This window comes from Brachionichthys hirsutus, chromosome 21, assembly GCF_040956055.1.
Source record: "Brachionichthys hirsutus isolate HB-005 chromosome 21, CSIRO-AGI_Bhir_v1, whole genome shotgun sequence".
Lineage (NCBI taxonomy): Eukaryota > Metazoa > Chordata > Actinopteri > Lophiiformes > Brachionichthyidae > Brachionichthys > Brachionichthys hirsutus.
The window spans coordinates 6270470-6291769 of record NC_090917.1 but is presented as its reverse complement, the minus strand read 5'-3'; the positions used below and the strand labels follow the sequence as shown (position 1 = coordinate 6291769).

Below are 21300 nucleotides of genomic sequence, written 5' to 3'. Positions count from 1 at the left end.
AAAGGCAATAAAATTAAGATAAATACTTTTTCCTTTTGTACACGAGAAAACATTGGGTCATATTTCCTAAAGAATGACTGAAATTACATAATATATTTTAGTAGGCTATCTTATCTGTAAAAAGAAGGTTCCAGTGGGTCTAAAAAAAACACAATGATTTTGCTTCTGTCAAGACATGATGGTTAGAACTGAATCCAGTGTTTCTTAAAGAAAATACAGCTTTAAAAATGTCAATTAAAGACCCATGAAAGTAATATCTTTAAACTGAGTTTCACATTAGATTCCTTTTAAAGCTTTTGCTTTGCAGTGTAACAGCAACATTGTTGTTAAAGTTAGTCGATGTCCTAAAAAAGAAAAAGGCATTTGCGTTCATCCCCCCCCCCCCCTGTACATCCTGTATACACGGTCAACAAACAGTCATCACAGGCTTGCATAAACAGAAAGGCAATAGTTAATGAGGAAAACAAGAAAACACAAAACACACAGAGAGACATTTTTTTTGGCAAAGCAGGAATAAAAGTGACAAGAATTTGTGATTTGATCTGTATGTTGTAATTTCGTCTCTCAACATTGTCCCATTGATTGGCTTTGATTGTCCTTCACAGTCACGTGATGCCATCCTGGTTGCCATAGAGACCTCAAGTGCATCAGCTGGGCAGTGTGCAGACAATGTTGCTGCAGTGTCTCTCAGAGGCTGTCATAGCAACGCTGGATGAACATGAGCAGATGAGAGGAACACTATTAAAAATACATCGGTGATTGCAGGGGTCCCGGAATCAGATTTGATTGAATGTTTTTTATGTCTTTTTCATAAAAGTGTTTTTTTTTTTTCTAACGCAGTGAAGCGTAAACTCGCAGGTGCTTTGGTATGTTTCTTTTTGATGCCTGATAAATATCTACATTTCATATATGAATACAAGCTACAAAGAGAACTAGATTCTTTTAGGATCGAAGAACAGCAGAAACTCAGTTTCTTTTCCAGTACTTGTTAGAAAAACAAAAACAACAACAACAGAGTGGAGTAAAGAGAACAACATTTGGACACATGTTTAAAAAAAACAGCCTTTTTCTTTTCCGATTTCCTTATAAAAGACAATTTGCGAACACTCTTTCATCACATCCGCCCTTCGCTTACAGCCACAAAGTCTTCACATCAGTTTTACAGTTTGACCCCAAATCTAAACCTTTAATCCTGTTCAGTGCATTGAGGGAGAAGGAACCTAACCCAACCCCCCCCCCCCCTATCAGACACACTCAAACCCACCCCCAAACACCCTAAAAAAAAATCTAAATAAAATAATCTCTGCAAAAGAAAACATGGTCGACCATGCATAATGCTGTACAAAGAGCACACACACACACACACACACACACACGCCCATGCACACCTGTGCACACGCATCAACACGCACGCTCCGTTCACACAAACAATCCGACAAGCTGTACATGTGTCTTTGCACCTGAGTAGCAGGGTGCGAGAGCGAGGTATCGACGTGTATGGCTTGACAGGAGAAGAAATCGTAATGCGTTTCTGCACATTAAGTCCTGGACAGATTAACATGAAGAGTGTTAGCGATGCTGATTCACTGAATGTGCGTAACCAACACGCGCGGTACAGACACGCGTACGCCAAAGCACAATGTATTTAGAGCGCATTAAAAGGGGTCATTGTGTCCACTCTGCAAACACACACACACACACACACTCATTTCAACACAAAGTCAGAACTACAGTGTTTTTTGGTCCTGATGGGGATTTCCCAGTCACGTATCATCATCTCATCAATGAGACCACCCTCAGAACCAGTACCAGTTCACAGTAAGTAAAGCGCACTGGTTTGCTCTCCTACCTATACAAGTCTCTCCTGCCCGATGTGATTCACATCGAGGCTTTGTTTCACAAAGCCTCGTCTGCGCGGCACGTCAGAACGGCGGTACGCTGAACCGCTAATGTCTTTTTTGCTGCCATGATCGTTGTCACGGCGATGAGATACTCTGCTTTTACGGCTGCAAGACTCTCAATGCAACAGAAATAGGATTTAAAAAAAAGTGAACTCTGACGTGGATCAGACCTCCCCACAGAACAACCCGGACGCCTTTAAGTGCTGCCGGGCACTAGTGGGCTCGCTGCTCCTGGGAAGAGGAACACCTTTGTTTCTCGCAGCCGCCGCCCCCCCCCGCTCTGTTGTGTTCTGTCTCTAGCTGGTGATGCTATGACACAATGGCCATGCCATCCACGTTAACCAGCTGTCCTGTGGTCGGTTCGTAGGTCCCAGCCAGGTAGAAGAGATCATCGATCGTGTTGCCGGACTTGCGTTCACTCGTCACATGATCGTGCTCAGTCTTGCTGATGACCTGGCAGCGATGGGAGATGGTTTGCACGTCGTTCTCGTCCTCGTGACTCGACTGATACAAGGCATTCTGGGATGCAAAGGGGAGAATGTTTGATAAATAAGATGCCGTACCAGGAAATCAAAAAAAAGATTTGCCGACAATATTATGTGGTGACTGCTGCACTATTAATGCTGCAAAATGGCTTTCTGTGTAGCAGAGAATTTTTCACTTTGCTTTGAGTATTTCATGCTACGAATGTTAAACGGTTCATCAACTAAGCCGAGGTTTCGGCGATTCACATCAAAAAAGAAAAGAAAAGGGAATACAAAGTGATACTTTATTATATTTATATGGCGTTTCTACTGTCACACCTTGGTCCTTACCTTGCCGTCGCGGTGTCGCTTCCCCAGCCGAGTCTCCTCTGGGTGGTAGAACCATTTGACTCTGACCACCATGCTGGAGCTCCACGACTCCCAGAGGCTCGCCACTCGGCCCACGTAGGGCAGCTGGGGCCGGCCAGGTGACAGGAACACAGCGCAGTCCCCGACACGCACCGTCTCCTTGCCCCGCACGATGGCCTTGTAAAAAAGCTTCCGGGCTTTACCCTTCAGCCCTCTCCTCTGTTGTGGAAGGAGAATAAAAAAATAGCGCTCTCAGTCAGTGCATTCTGTGAGAATCGTCGTGCAACAGGCCGACATTTGAGCTGACTCGGACTCGTCGGGGAACGCACAGACCAGTATCAGCGTTACAGCCTGAGGAGTTTACAGATCTGTCACAACAATGCGAAGGACCGGGGTTCTCTCTCTTTCAGTCCTACCTGTGTGGGATTGCCAGACCATTTCCAGAGCTGGCGTCCAGACAGGTTGGGAGCCGTGATAGACAGCGGCTCAGGTGAAGACATCCTCTGCCTCTTTACTTTTGCCAGATCCTTGGAGTCATTTTTTGGACTACTCTGGCTCTGATGGTGGCTGTTAGAAATTCCCTCTTTCCTCTTCAGTTGGGTCTTAGCAGCCCCCATACTTCCTTTCGGCACAAAGTCCTTCCTGTCTTCTGCTCTGTCAACCCATGCCTTTGACCCTGAGACGGCCATGCTGGCTTTAGCTACGAAGCCATGAGTTGGGGCTGAGGCGGAGGGAGAGGATTTGGAGGCGGTCAGGTCAGGGGTCGGGAGGTCCGAGTTCAGGTTCTGTCTTTGCTTCTGCTTGTCCTGTTGCAGCAGCGCACGGCGCAGCAGCACGGAGGAGGACTCTTCGTCAGAGGAGTAAGAGGAGTCATTGTCTGAGGAGCAGAGGGTGGAGGAGGAAATGGAGCCGGAGCAGGAAGAGGAGGAGGAAGATGAGGAGAAGCAGACTGAGAGACGAGAGAGAAAACGACCACTACGGTGGGATGCGACCGCTGAACTGCTTTCCTGTGCCTCAGCATCTTGACCGTTATCCTCATCATCCTCATCTAGCTCAGAGTAAGAGCTGGGGTAGTCGGTATTGTTTTCCCCTCCTTTGACCGATGGAAGCTCCTTTCTCCGAGGAGGAGCGCCCTTCACGGCCGTGGATCCAGCGCTGTCTCTTTCTCCACATGTCTTACTGTCTTTCGGCAGCGGGGCAGGGCGGACGCACCGCGGCGGAGGCGGCGCTCCCGCGGAGGCGAGATCCTTTCCTGCTCTCCCTCCGCCGCCACCAAGCCGAAGCAGGGCTTTGCTGTTCTTTGTCTTAGGAGAGGTCACTCCTTCGTGGTCGAGCTTCACCAGGTACTGTTTCCTGTCACGCTCACTCACTGGTTTCCTGCTCCCAGCTGCCATTGCCGCCGTGGCGACAGCCGAGGAGCAAGCAGAGGACAAGGAGTCTCGAAGCCCCACAGAAGCTGCTGTGCTAGCCTGCCGCCCGGCGACAGAGCCGCCGAAGGTCGAGTAGCCATTGGCAATGCTGCTGAACGAGTCGCCTTCAAAAGGAGAGCCAAATATGCCTTTGATGGGCATGGGAGTCACAAGAGGGTGAGACGCGGGCCGATGAAAGAAGCCCAAGTCTCGCTCTCGTATCTTCCTCTGGGTCTTGCGGGACGTTCCGTTGAAGAGGAAGAAGTCCACCGGAGGTCTCTTTCTCGGCGCAGACCAGTTCAATGCAGAAGCATTGCTTTTGGCTACGGCGTCTGTTACTGGTGTCGGTGCGCTGGGCGTCTTGGGCACAGAGTGGATCTTCTTCGGTCTGCCAACTAAAAGAAGAAATAGCAAAGGAGGAGTTATTATCAATAAGATCTGACTGGAGATTAAGAGGAGATTAATTGTGGAAAATAAGCTTTAGAGAAACACAGAGGTGTGTTTATCTCTTTAATCTTTACTGGCTAGGTAGGATCAGACAGATGAATTAATCAAACTACAACAAACTTGCAATACCTGTCCTTCGATTTGGCTTTATTGGCATCAGGAGTTTGTCACGCATTATATTTATGTTGCTTATCCACGCTAAACATCGTGATTACACTCCAATGAGCTGCGATTAATGTGACCAAGGAGAGAGTCAATGAAAGGCCACAAACCTCCACTCTGAGCGCCCCAACTTACTCGGAGGCATCTGAGTGTGCAATCTACAACTTGAGAGCTGGAACTGTAAGTGGAGCCTTGCTTTTAATAATTTCTTACGGCCCTGAGGGGCGTGTGTCGGTGCCTGTCGATGCATTTACAAGTCAGACCAGTCCCGATCAGGCGACCGATATTAAAGCTGTGGGGTCTGAACGATGTTTGAGCGGATTCCAACCAGCATGTTATTAAATGAAACTTCCAGTTCCTCTATATATAAGAGTTAGATCTGGAATGTTTAAAAATGACACCGTGCCCACCCGGTCTCTTCTCTTGGGACCTCCCGGCTGAGTCCTCATTAGCTGCTTTCTCTGTGGGTGTGTCTTTCTTCTCCTGGGTGGGACCTGGCCTGCCACGGCGACCAGATGACATGAGAAGTGCTGGAGAAGGTTCCGCACCTGACGAAGAGGAGGAGAGGAGTCCATTATTCATTCTGTTATCCATTCGTTCGTTACTTTTGAAATCTCGCTCACAGTGAATCTGATATCCTGGTGGCAGAAGCCTGACGCTCGACAGGGAGATCCTTCCTCTGTCTCCATCATCAAACTCGACCATCACACTGCCCTCCTTCTCCTCCTCGTCTGAGCCTCCTGCAGCACAGCGCACCGGGCAGAAGACATGAGAGGCTGGGAGTGCACCGGGTCTACGCGTCAGCTGTCTTTACTCACCTCGATGGACATATCCAGGGTAAAGACAGCGGGAGCGCTCGCTCCAGTAGGCACACACTCGCGTTCCTGCAGTCAGGATGGCCTCAGTCTGCGGCCGCACGTCTAACACCTGGAAAAATCACAACATTCACCGTATAAGAGCAACCCAGCGCAACAAGACCAGAGATTTACAGAACGCGGCAGACGCGATAGAGCATCAAGACTGAAACTCACAGCTTCCTGCAGGAGCTGTTCCAAGGAGTAGATCCGGGGGCGGTTCCCTCGTTCCCCCTCGATGACAACACTGAATCTAAGAGATGAAAGATTTAAATAAGTAAAATTAGCATCTTAACAACATTCTTGGTTGAGAATCTGATTTCCTTTTGAAAATAGTCAAATCGGCTCTCGGATTTTTCTCTCTGGCAGCTGTGCTGGCTGCGACTGCTCGGAATCTCTGGCTTGTTGTTCTCCAGGCATATAAAGCTCTAAAATAAGTTTTCAGCTGGTTGGTAAATAAGACAACCCTTTGAGGCAATATATCTTTTTAGCACTAACTCCAGGCTTTTCCCCAGGAAGCCGAGGTGATTACGCAGCCAGAGTTTGAGTATTCAGTTTGTCGTGGTTTATGTTTTACGTGAGGCTGTATTTCTCTGCTATATAACACTGTGGGGGAAACCCTGGTTTCTTTTATGCGTCTGCGTCTACGGAACGCCAGAGGGAAAAGCAGGGCATTATTACATGTCAGGAAGGTCCAGAGTTTGGACGGAGGCGGCGTACAGGAGCTCATCCTCTTTGGATATCAGGACCTTCAGCCCGTCCACCAACATCTCTTTACTCAGCACACAGTTTGGCAGGGCTGCGGGAGACAGGGTGGGGTGGAAAGATGGATGGTTGGGGGTTATAAAGAGGGAGATACAGTACACATCATTTGTGAGCGCGTTAAATAATCGCCATGTGAAGTGAAATAAAGGGACAGGGGGGAAGACATAGAAGTGAGTATGCACATGTCGCCGCACAAGAGTGATGCTGTACATATCAGGTTTTTTTGTTTTTTTTTACATAAAAGGTGCAGATAGACCAATGTTGCACTGAAATATTAGTAATTCTGAAATTGCAAACGTCTATCTGCAAAATGTAAACTGAATTGTATATATGTGAATGAAATATGATAACAAATATGGTAGAATAAAAGTCATTGGGTTCTGGGCTTTTCTTGAAAACAGCAAAAGTGCAGCTCCGCCCCCCGTCGACGACGTGCTTGGGTTTAAAACCTGTATGTGTGTGTCATTCTAATTGATATGTCAGTTTATGCCTACCGGGTATTCTGCAAGGCATGTTGGGTGGGAGGTGGATTAACATTTTCTCCTTTGTTTCCTCCTCCTCTTCCTCCTCTTCCTCCTCTTCACCCTCGGAGAAGCTGCTTTCCTCATCCAACCGAAAGCCATCGTCAGCTGCGAAGCTCTGCATGAGCCGGCTAACAGCGTGGCCCTTGGCCTGGACACAAAACAGGATATGACATCAGCAGGTAGAAACCAGGCTGTGTAAACAGGCCAGACACAAAAACGACTGGTGAGGAAAACATCAGGGAGAGCTGCAGCTTCTCGTAAGGAAGCACTTCAATGAACTCTTTTCTGCCCTTGTCATAGTTCACTCAAGGGTCAGAGGTCACAGCCATTGCTGCAGCTCTCAGAATGAAAGGACTTTAATGTATTGCTCACGGGCACTTCAACTGTATGGTGATATATAGCCTGAACCCTACTTATATTACCGCGCACGCACGCACACACACACACACACACACACACAAGAACTCCATACTAAGCAATTCCAGACCGGTTTAGGCTTGTCTATCTGAAGGTGATGATTGAACGTCAGCTCACCCAACAGGCTTCTGCTTGTATTCAAGCATTCAAAAGAAAATAGTACAATGTGTGTGTGAGTGTGTGCGCGTTGTCTTTCAGACGTTTCCACATCAGGAGATCGTATATATTATTGACAGAAGTTTCATCACCAGAGGGCAAGGATGATTTTACTGCTGGCAGCCTGTGTGTGTGTGTGTGTGTGTAGAGTTATTACAATGAATATGCTTATCTTCTCTGTTTCAGAGTCGTGTGTTTTTGGACATTCCCTTGCAATGACTCAAGAACTGTCCAAGTACTCGGCACTGCTCACTAAACTGAATGTGTGTGTCTCCGCGACGGCTGCCTGCACAAATACAACAGGCAGGCGGCGTGTTTGCGCAGCACCCATGCAAGCAACAAAACACATACAACAAGAGCCAAGATATTTACGTCATTAACAAAGGGGCTCATTTGGGAGGGGGGGGGGTGCGGCTCACCTCAACAATGAAAGGGTGAATTTGAGGTCAGCCTTCATGCACGAAGCAGAAGACCACCGGGAGTGACCTCCTCCGAGGCATTGCGTTCCCAGTCAGCTGCTGTTTGAACCGCTGTCAGGTAAGTTTCAAGAAAACCCAGCATGCTCCTTTTTGTTCACTGACTAATATCATAATGCGATTAAACCCCAAACAATAACAGTAATTTATTGCCACGCATATTATACAACCTTCCTGTCACGCCTCTAGAGTTGGCACGCTTCCCCTTCTCAATTCCATTTCTGACATGCACCGATGTGAAAGGAATAGAGGTAACAAAATAGCTGGGACGTTTGAAATTTACTAGTTTTGTAACAGCCATTTTCCTGGAGCGGCAACTGATCTAAGATAATAAACAAGTATCATCCGGAAGAAGTCGTAAAAAGTTCAACAAGGAGTCAGGGAGACAGAAATGCTTTATTTAATTGCTGTCTAGTTCCTCTGAACGGAAGCAGCAGAGAGGGGACATTCTCACTTTCATAATGTCTTACCTTTCCCAGAATGACTCGTCCCTCTGAGTTCCTCCTCACAACTCCTTGGCCGACCCGGTTGGCTTCTGTCAGAGCTCCGTGAGTCCCATGGCTGTCCCCGAAGCTGCAGCCCAATGACGGCACACCCCAGCCGGGCATATACTCTCTTCTAGTCCTCAGGTAGTCTGGACGTCCCCTGCCTGTGTTAGAGAGACTTGGCCTTCTCAGCGCTCTCCTCTGATCTGTGTGGGACGTCCCCCCCATGCCTGAAGCTGTTGGGGAACATCATGGAAAATTAAATGTCAGCATCTGACTGTCAGAGATGCTGTTTATATGCACGAGGTAAGACATTTAGAGCTTTAGACAGACTTTAGAAAGCAAAATTGATAAAGATAAAATTGCCAGGTGATTACATCGCCAGTACTAAAACACAATTTGATTTAGAAACATGAAATCGGCCTTGTTTTTTTAGCTGCATGACTATAAATGTTTAATTTTTTTTACTTTTCTCTTTACCCTTTACATCGTGCTCGGTGAAAAGCAGCCGTAGAATAAAAGGTTTTCACATGGAAGCAGCATAAATGAAATAAATAAAGGCGTGTAAAGGTCTCACCTGGAGGCCCTGGCCTCTTACTCTTGGTTCTCTGGCTTGACTGTGGCTTAGAGGACTGACATGAAAAATGAGCAATCCCTGCAGGGTTTGCAGGAGCTTCTTTACAGGATGAGCTAATCTTGATGTCACCAGCGCCATCGTCGCTGTCGTAGCTGCCCTCCTCCTCCTCCTCCTCCTCCTCCTCCTCCTCTGTGGAATCACATCATCAATAGGATCAGGAGGAAGGCTTCAAATGAGCCACTGTTAGCTAAAGCCGGTGCAATGCTTGATGAGGTGCATTGACAGCAGCGCTTCGTACTCCTACAGTCCAGATCACAAGCTTGTGGTTGAACTTACATCAGTTTGAATTCAAAAGTTAGAGAAGAAATGCCACCGTTTGTTAATCAATCTTAGTCTTAATTGTTGCAGAATGACGACTTCTTTAACTATGACGTTGTAACGCAAACGCTGACGCATGTAGCCCTGCTTCCATGCACACAACACACACACACACACACACACACACACGCACACATGCACAGATTGTCATTGGCAGTTGTGTGGAACTGACTGTGGGGGTCGTGTCGACAGATCTGTGATACACTTGTCACTTGCACGGCATTCTCGTCAACACTTTGCCTCACACAGTCACACACACACACTCACACACACACACACACACACACACACACACACACGAGCACTACTTCGCCCTGGTCTCGATGCCATAAAGGTCGGCCACATTGTAGTAGTATTACTGTACATACGGCTGCTTTCTCCCATGAGGCAGTCATTAAAAGTCGGGAGAATCATCATCATGTCTCCTCAACTTAAGCCTCCAAGGTTTTGGCCTTTTGGCGAGAGGTGGGCCGGGGGGGTGTGACATTCTCACCGAGGCCGGTGTGGGCTCATGTTACCGTATGGTGTTGAGGGCAGGGGTGGCTGTGTTGCATGCCTGTGGCAAGTTGTTAATGGTTTTAACGGTTTGACAGACGAGATGGGAAATGGGAGGACCCCCCCCCCCCACCCCCCCCCAGATGAAGGCGTCTCACTCTCTCACACACACAAAAACACAAACAGACATACTCTCACAGAGAAATGTCCCAATGACTGGTTGATGCTCTTTGAGCTGTCGGCCGAATCAGCTCGACTCACACGCGTTGCAAATCGCATGAGCGTTTTGGAGCCGAATTGCAAACCGTCTCTTAACAGGACTGAGTTTTACGTACAAAATAAGCGTTTCCATGGCGTTGCTGTGATGACGGGACCCCTGGTTGACTGGAGGACGCACCAGACAGAGGCGATCCTTGTCCGTGACTCTAACTGTGACTCACCGTGCTCTGAGCTCTCGCTGTCGCTGTTTTCCTTGTGGGGGGGTCTGTTTGGGTTGACTCCCATCAGTACTTTGGGTTTTCGGCCTCTCTTCCTCTTTGCAGGTTGAACAGCTCCCCAATGCTGCTGCAAGTCTGATGGATAACAGGCAACAATGCAGGGTCGTATGCTTTTTTTATTTTTTTTTATTTTGTACATTTTCTTTTAGTTTAAGGAAGCTATTAAATGTGATTTGATAAGCTCCCTCTGCACCCACCTTTCCTTCCTTGCCTGAAGTGATTCTTGGAGGCTTCCTCCTCTCCAGGCGGGCCCTTGCAGTGCAGTGTGCACGGCGATGGCGCGGCGCACGGGGACACGACCTTCTGCTTCAGGTGGTTCACTCGCCTGGCCAGCCTGGAATTCAGGGCACCTCTGTGCTTACAGCGAGCTTTCATCTGATGACGGAGAGTGGAAGTAAGTCTTGACTCACGTTTTTCTACTCATTAAAATACACTGAAAAGTGACAAACATTAATGCAACAGGAAGTGGTTGTCACAGTTAGTGTGTGTGTGTGTGTGTGTGTGTGGACGACGGAGGAGAGACCGCAGAGGGACCGACCTGTGCGGCGTCGAGGCTGCTGAAGCCGTGATTGGACATTTTCTTCCGGGCTTTTTCTTGCAATAAATTCAGCCCAGTCCTGATGGACAGAAGACAAAAGAACGAAGATTTACCATATCAGCTAGATCTCAGAATAAATCCAATAAAAAAGGATGATGTTCTCTGCAAAGCTGCCTCTCTGCACTCCTCTTTCTCGTTTCATTCGTCCGACGTCTCTTTCTCTCCTCACTGCTCTTCTCCGTCTCATAACTTTGATAACCTCAGAGGCAGGTTCGGCCGACCGTCTGCTCGGTTTGATGGAGAACACAGGAATATTCAGCAGCCATGTGAATATGAAAGTCACCACATGAAAGAAATATCCAGCGCGAAGGAGAGAGAGGAAGAGGCAGGGGAGGGAGGAGAATGGTTGCGTGGGGAGAGGAAAGAAGAAGAAGAAGAAGAAGAAGTCTCGGGGGAGTCTGTCCGCTGACCGGAGCTTCAGGGCTCAATCGATAAACACTAACCTCTATTGAACAATACTCTCTCTCTCTCGCTCTCTCTCTCTCTCTCTCATTCCTTCATTGTATGCATGCTCTCTCATACCACAAGCAACCAGCACGCACGCACGCACACACACACACACACCCACACGTGCGCGCGTGCTCTGATAGCAGCTGCCGTTTGAGGCAGGTGAATCTCATGTTCCCACACGGGGGATGGTTTAGCTCTCAGCATCTCCGCTCCCAGGAGAGAAGAGAGGAGAAGGTAACCTATAAAAATATCTGGACAAAAATCTGAATGATCTATTTACCCATCCACACAGACCAAATCCGTCTATTGCTGCTGCCAGTCAGGCCCGAAGGCGTTAATACGGTCTCCTAATGATGAAACGGCGTCTGAAGCCGCATTTCTCACACCTTTCAGATGCCGTAATTACAATCGGATGAATTCTGAAGCAGGACGAGCAGGTTGTAGAAACTAAGGGCTTGAACTTCCCATCAAGTTTCACACCATTTTAAATATGACTGAATTTGACGCCCCAACGTGTTACAGCATCTGAATCCTAGAAAGCTGTAAAAGCAGTATTTCATTTCTTTTATCCAGATACATTTGGCCCTTTAGTGTATCGTTGAGAGTGCAGACTGTTCCTCTCCCCCTCTCATTCTCTCTCGGCCAACAAATCATCAGAAGATGGAAGCATAAACAAATGATTCGACGTCAGTAATAACAGAAACGCCGCTCAGGCACGTAGCGAACCAGAGACCGCTAATTAAAGAAGCCCTTGTGCGATTGTGTGCGTGGAGCACGAGCGTTAGCACGAAAGCCACTGTCATTTTCATTAGCGCTTTGCAATCACGGTAACCGTGACAAACCTTGAGTTTCTCTAATCATTTTATCAAGGCGAAGGGTGCTCACGCTAACAGAGGTGGGGCAGAATGAGAAAACACATTTATCATTATGAGCGTTGAATCAGCGTGAGTGTGTGTTTCCAGGAATGTGTGAATGCCTGAGTATCTTCAATAATGTGTGTGTGTGTGTGTTGCAATGAGAGGGGGTGGTGCCGAGTCGTTTATCACTGTAATAACTGTACATCAGGACTTTGTCCAGCCGTATTAATGCATGCTTGAGGTTTGCAAGGACTCAGGACATAATCAATGCAAGTGAGAAATATGATTAAAAGTGATTAATGAAGATTAATGAAGGCCTCGTCTCCTTTGCCTTCTCTCATTTACAATCACACCCGTCTTACATCGCCCATCACACAACCCAAAACGTGTGTATTTGTGTGTGTGCATGTGTGTGAGCGGCTCTCCCCGGTGCCCAATCAAGCAAATCATTATCTATAGAGCATTTGAATCAATTCAGCTGAAGAACTTCTTGAAAATCAAACGTGCCTTTCACTGAAAACACAAACAGAAATCAGGATGAATGAGTCGGGCTTGCCAATCACACTGATTAAGCCGAGGCACTACCAGGGGTCTGACCTGAGCCTTTTGCAGCCCTCTGCAGCCGCCGGGCCTGCGGTGGACTTGCGTTTGCGGGGGCGGCCGGGACCACGTCGGGCAGGACTACGAGATGTCTCCTCTTTCCTACAGAGAGGGAGGAAGAGGAAGACAGTGAGGGAGGGAGGAAGAGAGAGAGAGAGCGTAAGAGAGAGAGAGAGAGAGATCAATGCTGCAGTCCAGACAGCAGAAGAAATTAGGAGCTAACTTCTATCGGATGCAGGTCAAATTACACGAGGTGTGAGCAGGCAGCTCAGGATGATGCAGCATGACAGCAAAATTGTGAATGTTGGAATGCAATTTAGACAAAGTGAGCATGTGTGTGTGTGTGTGCGTGTGCGTGCACGCGCGCGTGTGTTGTCTCTGCTCACTGGTGGTCATGTTTCCTCTGTAGCTTGGCCAGTTCCCTCTGTTTCTCTTTGTAGCGGCGCTGCAGCTCAGCCAGCTGGACACGCATGGACAGCTCCTCCCCCCCCATCGTCTCCATGGAGCCCTTCACTGGGCAAACCTGGCACACACACACACACAGACACACACAAAGCAGAGGTGTTTCAATGCTAAACACAAAATAAGTTTGATAATCATTGACAGCTCGATGATAAGTTTGGTCATTGCTGATGTTTGTGTGTAGACCAGCTTCATGTTGTGTGTAGACCAGCATCATGTTGTGTGTAGACCAGCTTCATGTTGTGTGTAGACCAGATTCATGTTTGTGTGTAGACCAGCGTCGTGTTGTGTGTAGACCAGCTTTGTGTTGTGTGTAGACCATGTTGGCTTCAACAGAGCTCAAACTACATATAAAATACCAGTGAAATAATGGCTAATTGTTTTTTACAAATATGCATTTCATAAATTGCACAATAATGCAGATTAAAAATATGTCTCCATCATATTCTAAAATGAAATTACATTTAATATATGATATGTATTTATTGTATTATTCAAAGAAAGTAATAGATTTGCATCAAAGGACGCAGATGATCCCAAAAACTCATTTTGTGCTGAAGTGGAGAGAGCATCTTAGATGAATGTGAGCAAGCTGACGGAACATTGCCTAAAATGGAACAAACTTAAAATGTGAAAATAAGCAAAATGAAGATTTCACTGAATTATTTTCAGTGGTTTTTGAGGCGATGTGGACAGATTATTTAATTTTACCTTCGACGTTCATTTCATTACCGATGAGGTAATGAGAGTGTCTGTTACTCACGGCAGCTTAAACCACAGTGTTTGCATGACAAACACGGAATATATGGGCACAAATGATTGATTCTGATCTTCATATTTGCAACACCAAGGATGATCAATAGGTGCTTTGTTGTAATTTATGTCAGTTCAGTTTCAAGAAAAAAAATGTGTATCTAAGTTCAGTTAAGAACAACTGAAGTGTGATTCTATTGTTCATGGAAGATTTATGTTTGCGTGGATTTAAAAAAAAACACAATCTTCATCCAGGAAAGCCTCACCGGTTCGTGCCGAGGCCTCCAGCTGCACTTCCTGCGTAGATTCAGCCTTCTCCGGATTGGACAGTGCTGGCTCGGCCCTGGACCTACAAGCTCTCCCCCCGTCTCCAGAGCGCGGGCGGCCGCCAACGTCGCCAGACTGTGGAGGTCGAAGGTCGGCATTTCCTCACCTGCGCAGAGATGGATTTCGGTTTGGATTGCTACATCGCATAGTGGCTGACACTGCGTTATGGAAAAACCTGTGTGCTGAATAGATTTATTTCGGGGGGTGATGAAACCATGGCATGAAGTGCGGCGATATATCTGATATTAGCTGTGTCGTTTATTTGATGTATACTCGTATTCGCTCTTAATCGAACACACAAACACACACACGCATTTAAAAGGGCCAGCGGTACCGAAAGATCTTTACATCTGTCACTGTCATTAACTCTGTCATTGCCATGGCACCAGCAGATGAAACAGAATATTCACGACACACACACACACACACACACAACCTCAGCAAAGAAAACACAATCAGTCTGAATACACACAAGGCCCCCCACAATATTCACTCCGAGCTGCGCAGACGGGAGGAACTGCATGAATGTATGAGGAAGAATTGGAGAGAGGGAGAACGACAGCCAGGAGGGAAGAGGAGGAGTGAAACGTGTTGAAAAGGGTGGGAGGGTTGTGGAGTAAAGGGGAGGAGAAGCAATAAGAGGCAAAGTGTTTATTGAGCTATCTATTTATTCTTCTACATCTCCTCATTATGGACATGGACAGAATCCAATTTTCACCCTCCAGGAGAGGAGAGGAGAGGAGAGGAGAGGAGGAGAGAGGAAAAGGAGACTGAGAGGAGAGGAGCGGCATCACTGGATCGCTCTCAGTCTGTGCATTGGAGCTGCAAAGCCCATTCACTGACATCTGACATTATTAAACCTGCGTGTGAGTGGGAGATGGAGACAGACAATGTAAACAGAGGAGAGAGAACCGAGCAGGAAGGGAAGGAGTTTTCATCTGTGAAGCATGATAAAATAAAAAGCCCGAATGAAAGAACAAACTAGTGTGAGAACGACAGAAAGGGAGAGAGAGAGAAGAGGAACTGAGCGATGCCGCTTTGTCCTGTCCCGGCCTGCAGAGGTCAATACCATCTCATCTGTCAGACCTCCGAGCCAATGGCACGCTCTGGTTACCCTGACAGGATGACATCACTGGTGACATCACCACGCCTAGCATCGTATCCTGGAGGCTGGCCACAATCGATACCTTCCGCCCACAGTATACCACACACACACACACACACACACACACACACACATCTTTGCATAGTAATAACGCCATGCTGTGTCCCTAAAGGGGGGTGACGGGTGTAATCAGAGGCAGCACAGGGGACATGAAGGGGGGGGGGAGGCAAATAGAGAATGGGAAAATGAAAACCATTACAGTTAATACAGACCGAGTCATCATTAGAAGCCGACGCAGCGAGGTGAAGCGTCAACGTAAAGGAAATGTGAGGGGCTGGAAGACTCGAGACACAAACAGCTCTCCTGCTTTCCTGCAAATTGGTGTAATGCTGCTAATTTATACTGCAGGGGAACGTCTCACTTGATTCCTTAATCTGCATTTGCAATCTCCAGGGAACAGCTGAGATATCCTTCTGCGTCAAGCAGTAGCATAAATACATCTGTCTGGGATCGCTTTCATCTCTCCAACACATGCGTGAGGACAAAAACACTATCAGCCATATTAATAACATTCCGCACAGAGTCCAGAGCAGCTTTTAAATAAACCTGTTTCAATTTGGAGAACGCTTTCCACGGCGCCACGATAGGACTTATTGATTTCACACCTATTACACATGCTAACCGTGTGCATCCACATGTAAACAGATGCACACACACACACACACACACACACACACACACACACACACACAGAACGCCTCATGGTTTTTACACTTATTAATTCCATCAACAAGGCTTTCAGATGCAGGATTTACACACAAGATTACGCTGGTTTAATAAAGAAAGAAAAAGAAGCAGGTGAATGGAGAAATGACAAAAGAGGGAGGAGGAGGGGGTTAGGAGGGGGGGGGGGGGGCATCCTGGTGGAGACGCACATAGACCTTGATGGAGGAGAGTGGGATTCATCTGGGATTACTTAACAGTTTACACACACACACACACACACACAGGCAAACAGACACACACAGATGCTGGCATAAATAAAAACACTTTCTCTCAGAGGGACGAGAGGAAAATAGAAGCGCTTACAGGAGAAGTGTTTTCAGGGAACGGGTCTAATTAGCAAAGCAAGATGCCAGAGCCTGGGGAACACACTGGAGTGTGTGTGCGTGCGTGTGTGTGTGTGTGTGTGTGTGTGTGTGTGTGTGTGTGTGTGTGTGTGTGTGCGTGTGTGGCTAGAAAGATGTCTACATTGGGTTATACACTACGGTAGAATGAGTGTGTGCAAGTGGACGCACAGCTTTTTTTTTTATCCTTGATCTGATTTCCTGAATCATTTTCATTTCACAGGATGGATGAAAGCTGATTCATTGACTCATGACTGAAAACACCCGCTATGTAAGATTCAAAGCCTACAACATGGGAATATAGGATGCATTTTCTAATAAACTTGCCTTCAGTGTCTTTCTCCCTGCTCCTCTGCTGGATCTCCAGCTCTGCAAGTTCTCCCAGAATCTCAATCCCATGGTGGGGCGTGGGGCCTGGTGCCTGGACTGCGGGTGCAGGTGGGTGTAAGGCATCTCTGGTGGCACACAGAGCTGCAGCGATGAGGAGTTCCAGGCTCCACATGTAGGCCCCTTGGAGCTGAGCCACTGTATTCGATGTTGGAGGGAGGAGGGAGTCAGTGGACGGACAAGGAGCAGGAGCAGGAGCAGGAGAGTGGCACGAGCGTTGCACCGAGTTATGGCCCCGACTCGTCCCGCTCCCTTCCATTTCCTCATCATCCTCAACAACCTCGACATTCTCTTCATCTTCATCCTCATCCTTTTCCATCTCCTCCTTCTCCACCTCGCCAGGCTCCGCAGGCACAGTGTCCGTACATTCTCTCATTTCGGGCCCGATGTCCTCGTCTTCTTCCATGTCCTCGGTTTCATGTTCCCTTTCAGGCATTTGCTCTTTGGATTGTTGGGGCTCCTCCAGGCTGGCCTTCAGGCCCAGGCAAACCAGCGGGAGCTCTGCTTTCTGGGCTCTGCCCGTGGCCATGGCCTGGCAGTCTGAATCTAGAACCAGAGTTGGGGAAGGGCATGGCGGAAATCCAGAAATCTTGGTCTCAGACTCGGGGATGGAGCACCGTTTCACTCTTATCCTCTTTTCAGCCTTCTCCTCTGCCACGACTTTGTTCTTTGACACTGCCACTTCACAATCTCTCCCATCGTCTTCCTCCCTTCGCTTGTCTTCTTCAGTGAGAGGCAGGATGCGGCATGGGTGTGGGAGGGACTTGGAATCAGGCTGCGCTGGCTCTTCTTCCACTGTGGCTTGCTCTGCCAGTCGTGCCTCGGGAGGCGAGGGACCGGCCTTGTAACAAATGGTGATCGGAGAGTAGGTGTAAACAGGTGGCAGGTCTGGAGGACAGAAAAGAAGGCAAACATAAGAGACATACGAGCCTGTTTACGGTTATTTTTATTTACAAGCATGTACAGAAAATATCAAATCTCTGCTGTCTTGAAGGCTCGCCCTGTCCCTTGGAAATGCGTTGCCATTTTGTTCAGGCAGACAGGATGAAACGCGTGATTACAGTTGGCATGATACACTGACAGCAGGGTGCTAAAACACAGCCAGTGTGTGGGCACATGTGTGCAATTGTACACTTATGTGCGCTGTCCGAGTGTGTGTGTGTGTGTGTGTATAGACCTACGTGGGATATTGATGACAGCCTGCTGTTTGCCTGTGATTTCAGTACAAGCCCTGTCACCCATGCACTCTTCCTATTGATGGTGTCCCCCCCCCCCCCCTTGACAATACAGTCAGATGAACGCGTGTCCTTCTGCCTGTGCTTCTCAAGGACCCCTGAAGGATAAGGAGGTTCTATCTGTACATTTCACTGACCTTCCTCTAGTGACACACATGCAGCTCGGACACACAAGCATGCTGGCAGGTCACACACACACACACACACACACACACACACACACTGAGTGACCATATGCTCTCTTTGACCTTAATGGCTGAACTGGCCGCTGTCCCTATTTAGTTTGCGCAGGAAAAAAAAAAGGAAAAAACACACTCAAGGACAGACGAAGCAAGGGATCAGCTGTGAATAAAACAGTTTCTGTCAAATCAAACAAATCAAAAGACTACCATACTTCAAAGGTCTGTGATTCAGTTCTGCAGTAGAAAGCGCCACCTCTTTCCTTTTTGCTTTTCTCTTGTCTCTCTCTTCCTCTCTGGTTCTTTTCTTTGAATCCATTCATTATAGACTCACCTGGTTCTAGGGATTGTGGGTAGTCCTGAGGTGGTTGCCCCTCTCCTCTGTCACTGCCCCTCTCCAGCCCCTTGGAGAGATGTGAAGGAGCAGGGCTGAGCGCCGGGGAGCGGGGCGCCGCTGCTGCCGGGCTTGGCGCAGGATTCAGCGGGTTGACCGTGTGTGGCCGCCTGGATGGGGAGTGGTAGCACAGAGACTGGCGGGTGCTGGGACACATCCCTGGAGACAGTGTGGGTGTCTTCGGAGGAGGAGGTGTGTGCGAGAAGGGTTTGGCCACATGAGAGGAGTTAGTCGATGTTGAAGACGATGAAGATGAGAAGGAAATCCTGGCAGAATTATGAGGAGAGTCTTCGACAGTGACTGCTTGCTCCTCGTGCTTTCTCTGTGAAAGAGTAAGAAATTATTGTACAGGAAGTCATTGGCTGCTCAAATAATTTGCTTGATGTGATTTTGCATATGATTTTGCATTATTTTGAGTAATCAGGTTATCCATGACGAGACATCTTGAAACAAATATCTAGCAGTGTTGCATGTGAATCCGCAAATGGCATTTTGTTCACAACTCCTACAACTCCTAATTCTCACTTGACTTCAGTTTTTAAATGAATATATGGGCTGCATTCAAAATACCTGTCCTAAGGAGTGGCGCTGCATGTGCTCCATGGCTCGCTGCTGCTGCTGGTGCTGATGCTGCAGTGCATACAGGTCCTGTTGCCGTAGGAACGAGGAGCGGGAGTAGATGGGGTGATGCTGAAGGTGAGGAGGACCTCTAGCTCCATATACAGGAGGCCACAGACCTGATGGCTCCAGAACATCTAGAGGAGAAAGGCAAAGAAACAGATGAGAATTTATTTTTATTTTATTTATTAAGACATTCCTATTCTTCGATTCACACCGCTGAAGTTTTGAATAAATGAGAAGAAAGCCAGGAAAGTCTTAAAGAGAAACCGCCAATGGACTCTTGGATTGCCTTTTTGAACATAAAGGATTGCAGAAAAATTCAAACGCTTTAGCTGAACGAGTAACAAGAGCGATCTGTACGAAACACACGATGGCATCAGAGACAATCGATAAATCCTGCGTGATGAATGCCTCCATTCATCTTCTTATGCTTACTATATTTTATTTTCCAGTGAAAGGAAACCACACTCACCACATATGAATGCATTCATTCAAACACATGTGAGTGCACACACACACACACACACACACACACACACACACACACACATCCCTCCTTGGCTGCCTTGTCGCTGGGAACCTTTGTTCTGTGAGATTAGCCTGAGTGGGCTAATGTTTCCCAGGGGAAGGGTTCAGTGGATGCACTTCCCCTCTCTGCAGGAACTCCCACGGAGCGAAGCAAAGGAGGCGGGAGATAATTAAATTTCACAGCCTGTTTGCAAAGCAGCATTGACACACACATGCACACACACACACGCACACACTTTTCTCTTCCTAGCTTTGGCTTATGAGGACAACACAACCCTTAACACTCAGCAATATCTCCAGTATTATCCAATATTTTCCAGACATGAACACAACTTTATTCATTCAGACACTCACCTACAGGCGCAAATTCTAGCACTAACATGGTAGTGCTTCAACACAAAAGAGATGAATGCCAGTTAAAATGGTTTGTAGAGTGCTGGCTACGTGCGGGGGGAGCTGGGGGGGGGGGGGGGGGGCTGCTCCCATTAACAAAGCTATAAAACATGGTGCCACTGACAGAGGGACTTAGTTGAGCATTATATTATGATTAGCCAATGATACTAAAACTCTGGGATGGAAATGTTACCAGCTCCGATCGTACAAAATGAGATGGTCAGTGTACCGAGGTGATGATGAGGCCCGGGCTCCGATGGAAGAACCACCAGTGGGGAGTTGGGGTCTTGGGTGAGTGACCCTAAGACAGGCTGCAACGGGCTGGGAAGCCCCGGTGGGAAGCTTGGACTCATTCCCAGGTGGCTTAAACCTGGATTAAAGATATTTAAATAACACAGTCAAACGAGAGCAACATTAACATACCTATTTTACTACTCCAAAAATATAGGGTTGCACTTAATGGGTACATTTTGAGATGTGCCAGACTGGTGCAACGCAACAGTCCATAAAACCTTTTTTTTTTAAACATACTTTACATTTAGCCTCTGATGTTTAAACATTCTCCCTGCTGATCATAGAAGCATCACAAGACTGCCGTTCCGCGCTACTCACTGTATGAATGTCCCATCCAGAGGGAGGGACTTCCTGTTCTTTGCATCCAGTGGTGATGAGCCGGGTGAGCATGTGCAGCGGGGTCCACCCCCAACTGACTGACTCCTCCAGGAACCAAGAGGTGAGAGGTCAGGTCACCATGGCAACTACTGGAAGGGTGGATCCTGGCGAACTCGACTCGGTCCTTGTTGTCCCTGTTGTGGTGAATGGCGTCGTGAACTTTCTCATTACCTTCATTACACCCCTTGTATTGTCACCATAATCATCATCAATGTTATTATGATCATTATCTTCAT

General features: G+C 47.5%; 1 protein-coding gene across 1 annotated transcript in view; it reads right to left on the bottom strand.

The window, feature by feature from the left end:
* Window positions 1-2210: 2210 nt before the first annotated feature.
* Window positions 2211-21300, bottom strand: part of bahcc1b (BAH domain and coiled-coil containing 1b) — a 42499-nt gene continuing 23409 nt past the window's right edge. Inside the window, exons 6-28 of the mRNA XM_068754405.1 lie at window positions 21005-21198; window positions 20622-20762; window positions 19421-19605; window positions 18791-19172; window positions 16983-17930; window positions 14363-14529; window positions 13268-13404; window positions 12879-12983; window positions 10915-10993; window positions 10574-10751; window positions 10320-10451; window positions 9753-9761; window positions 9007-9195; window positions 8415-8665; window positions 6866-7043; window positions 6288-6405; window positions 5784-5859; window positions 5571-5679; window positions 5376-5492; window positions 5163-5300; window positions 3151-4538; window positions 2717-2953; window positions 2211-2420 (exon numbers count right to left, since the gene is read on the bottom strand). Coding sequence (XP_068610506.1) covers window positions 2211-2420; window positions 2717-2953; window positions 3151-4538; window positions 5163-5300; window positions 5376-5492; window positions 5571-5679; window positions 5784-5859; window positions 6288-6405; window positions 6866-7043; window positions 8415-8665; window positions 9007-9195; window positions 9753-9761; window positions 10320-10451; window positions 10574-10751; window positions 10915-10993; window positions 12879-12983; window positions 13268-13404; window positions 14363-14529; window positions 16983-17930; window positions 18791-19172; window positions 19421-19605; window positions 20622-20762; window positions 21005-21198 — 5668 coding nt within the window. The remainder of the gene's footprint in view (window positions 2421-2716; window positions 2954-3150; window positions 4539-5162; window positions 5301-5375; window positions 5493-5570; window positions 5680-5783; window positions 5860-6287; window positions 6406-6865; window positions 7044-8414; window positions 8666-9006; window positions 9196-9752; window positions 9762-10319; window positions 10452-10573; window positions 10752-10914; window positions 10994-12878; window positions 12984-13267; window positions 13405-14362; window positions 14530-16982; window positions 17931-18790; window positions 19173-19420; window positions 19606-20621; window positions 20763-21004; window positions 21199-21300) is intronic.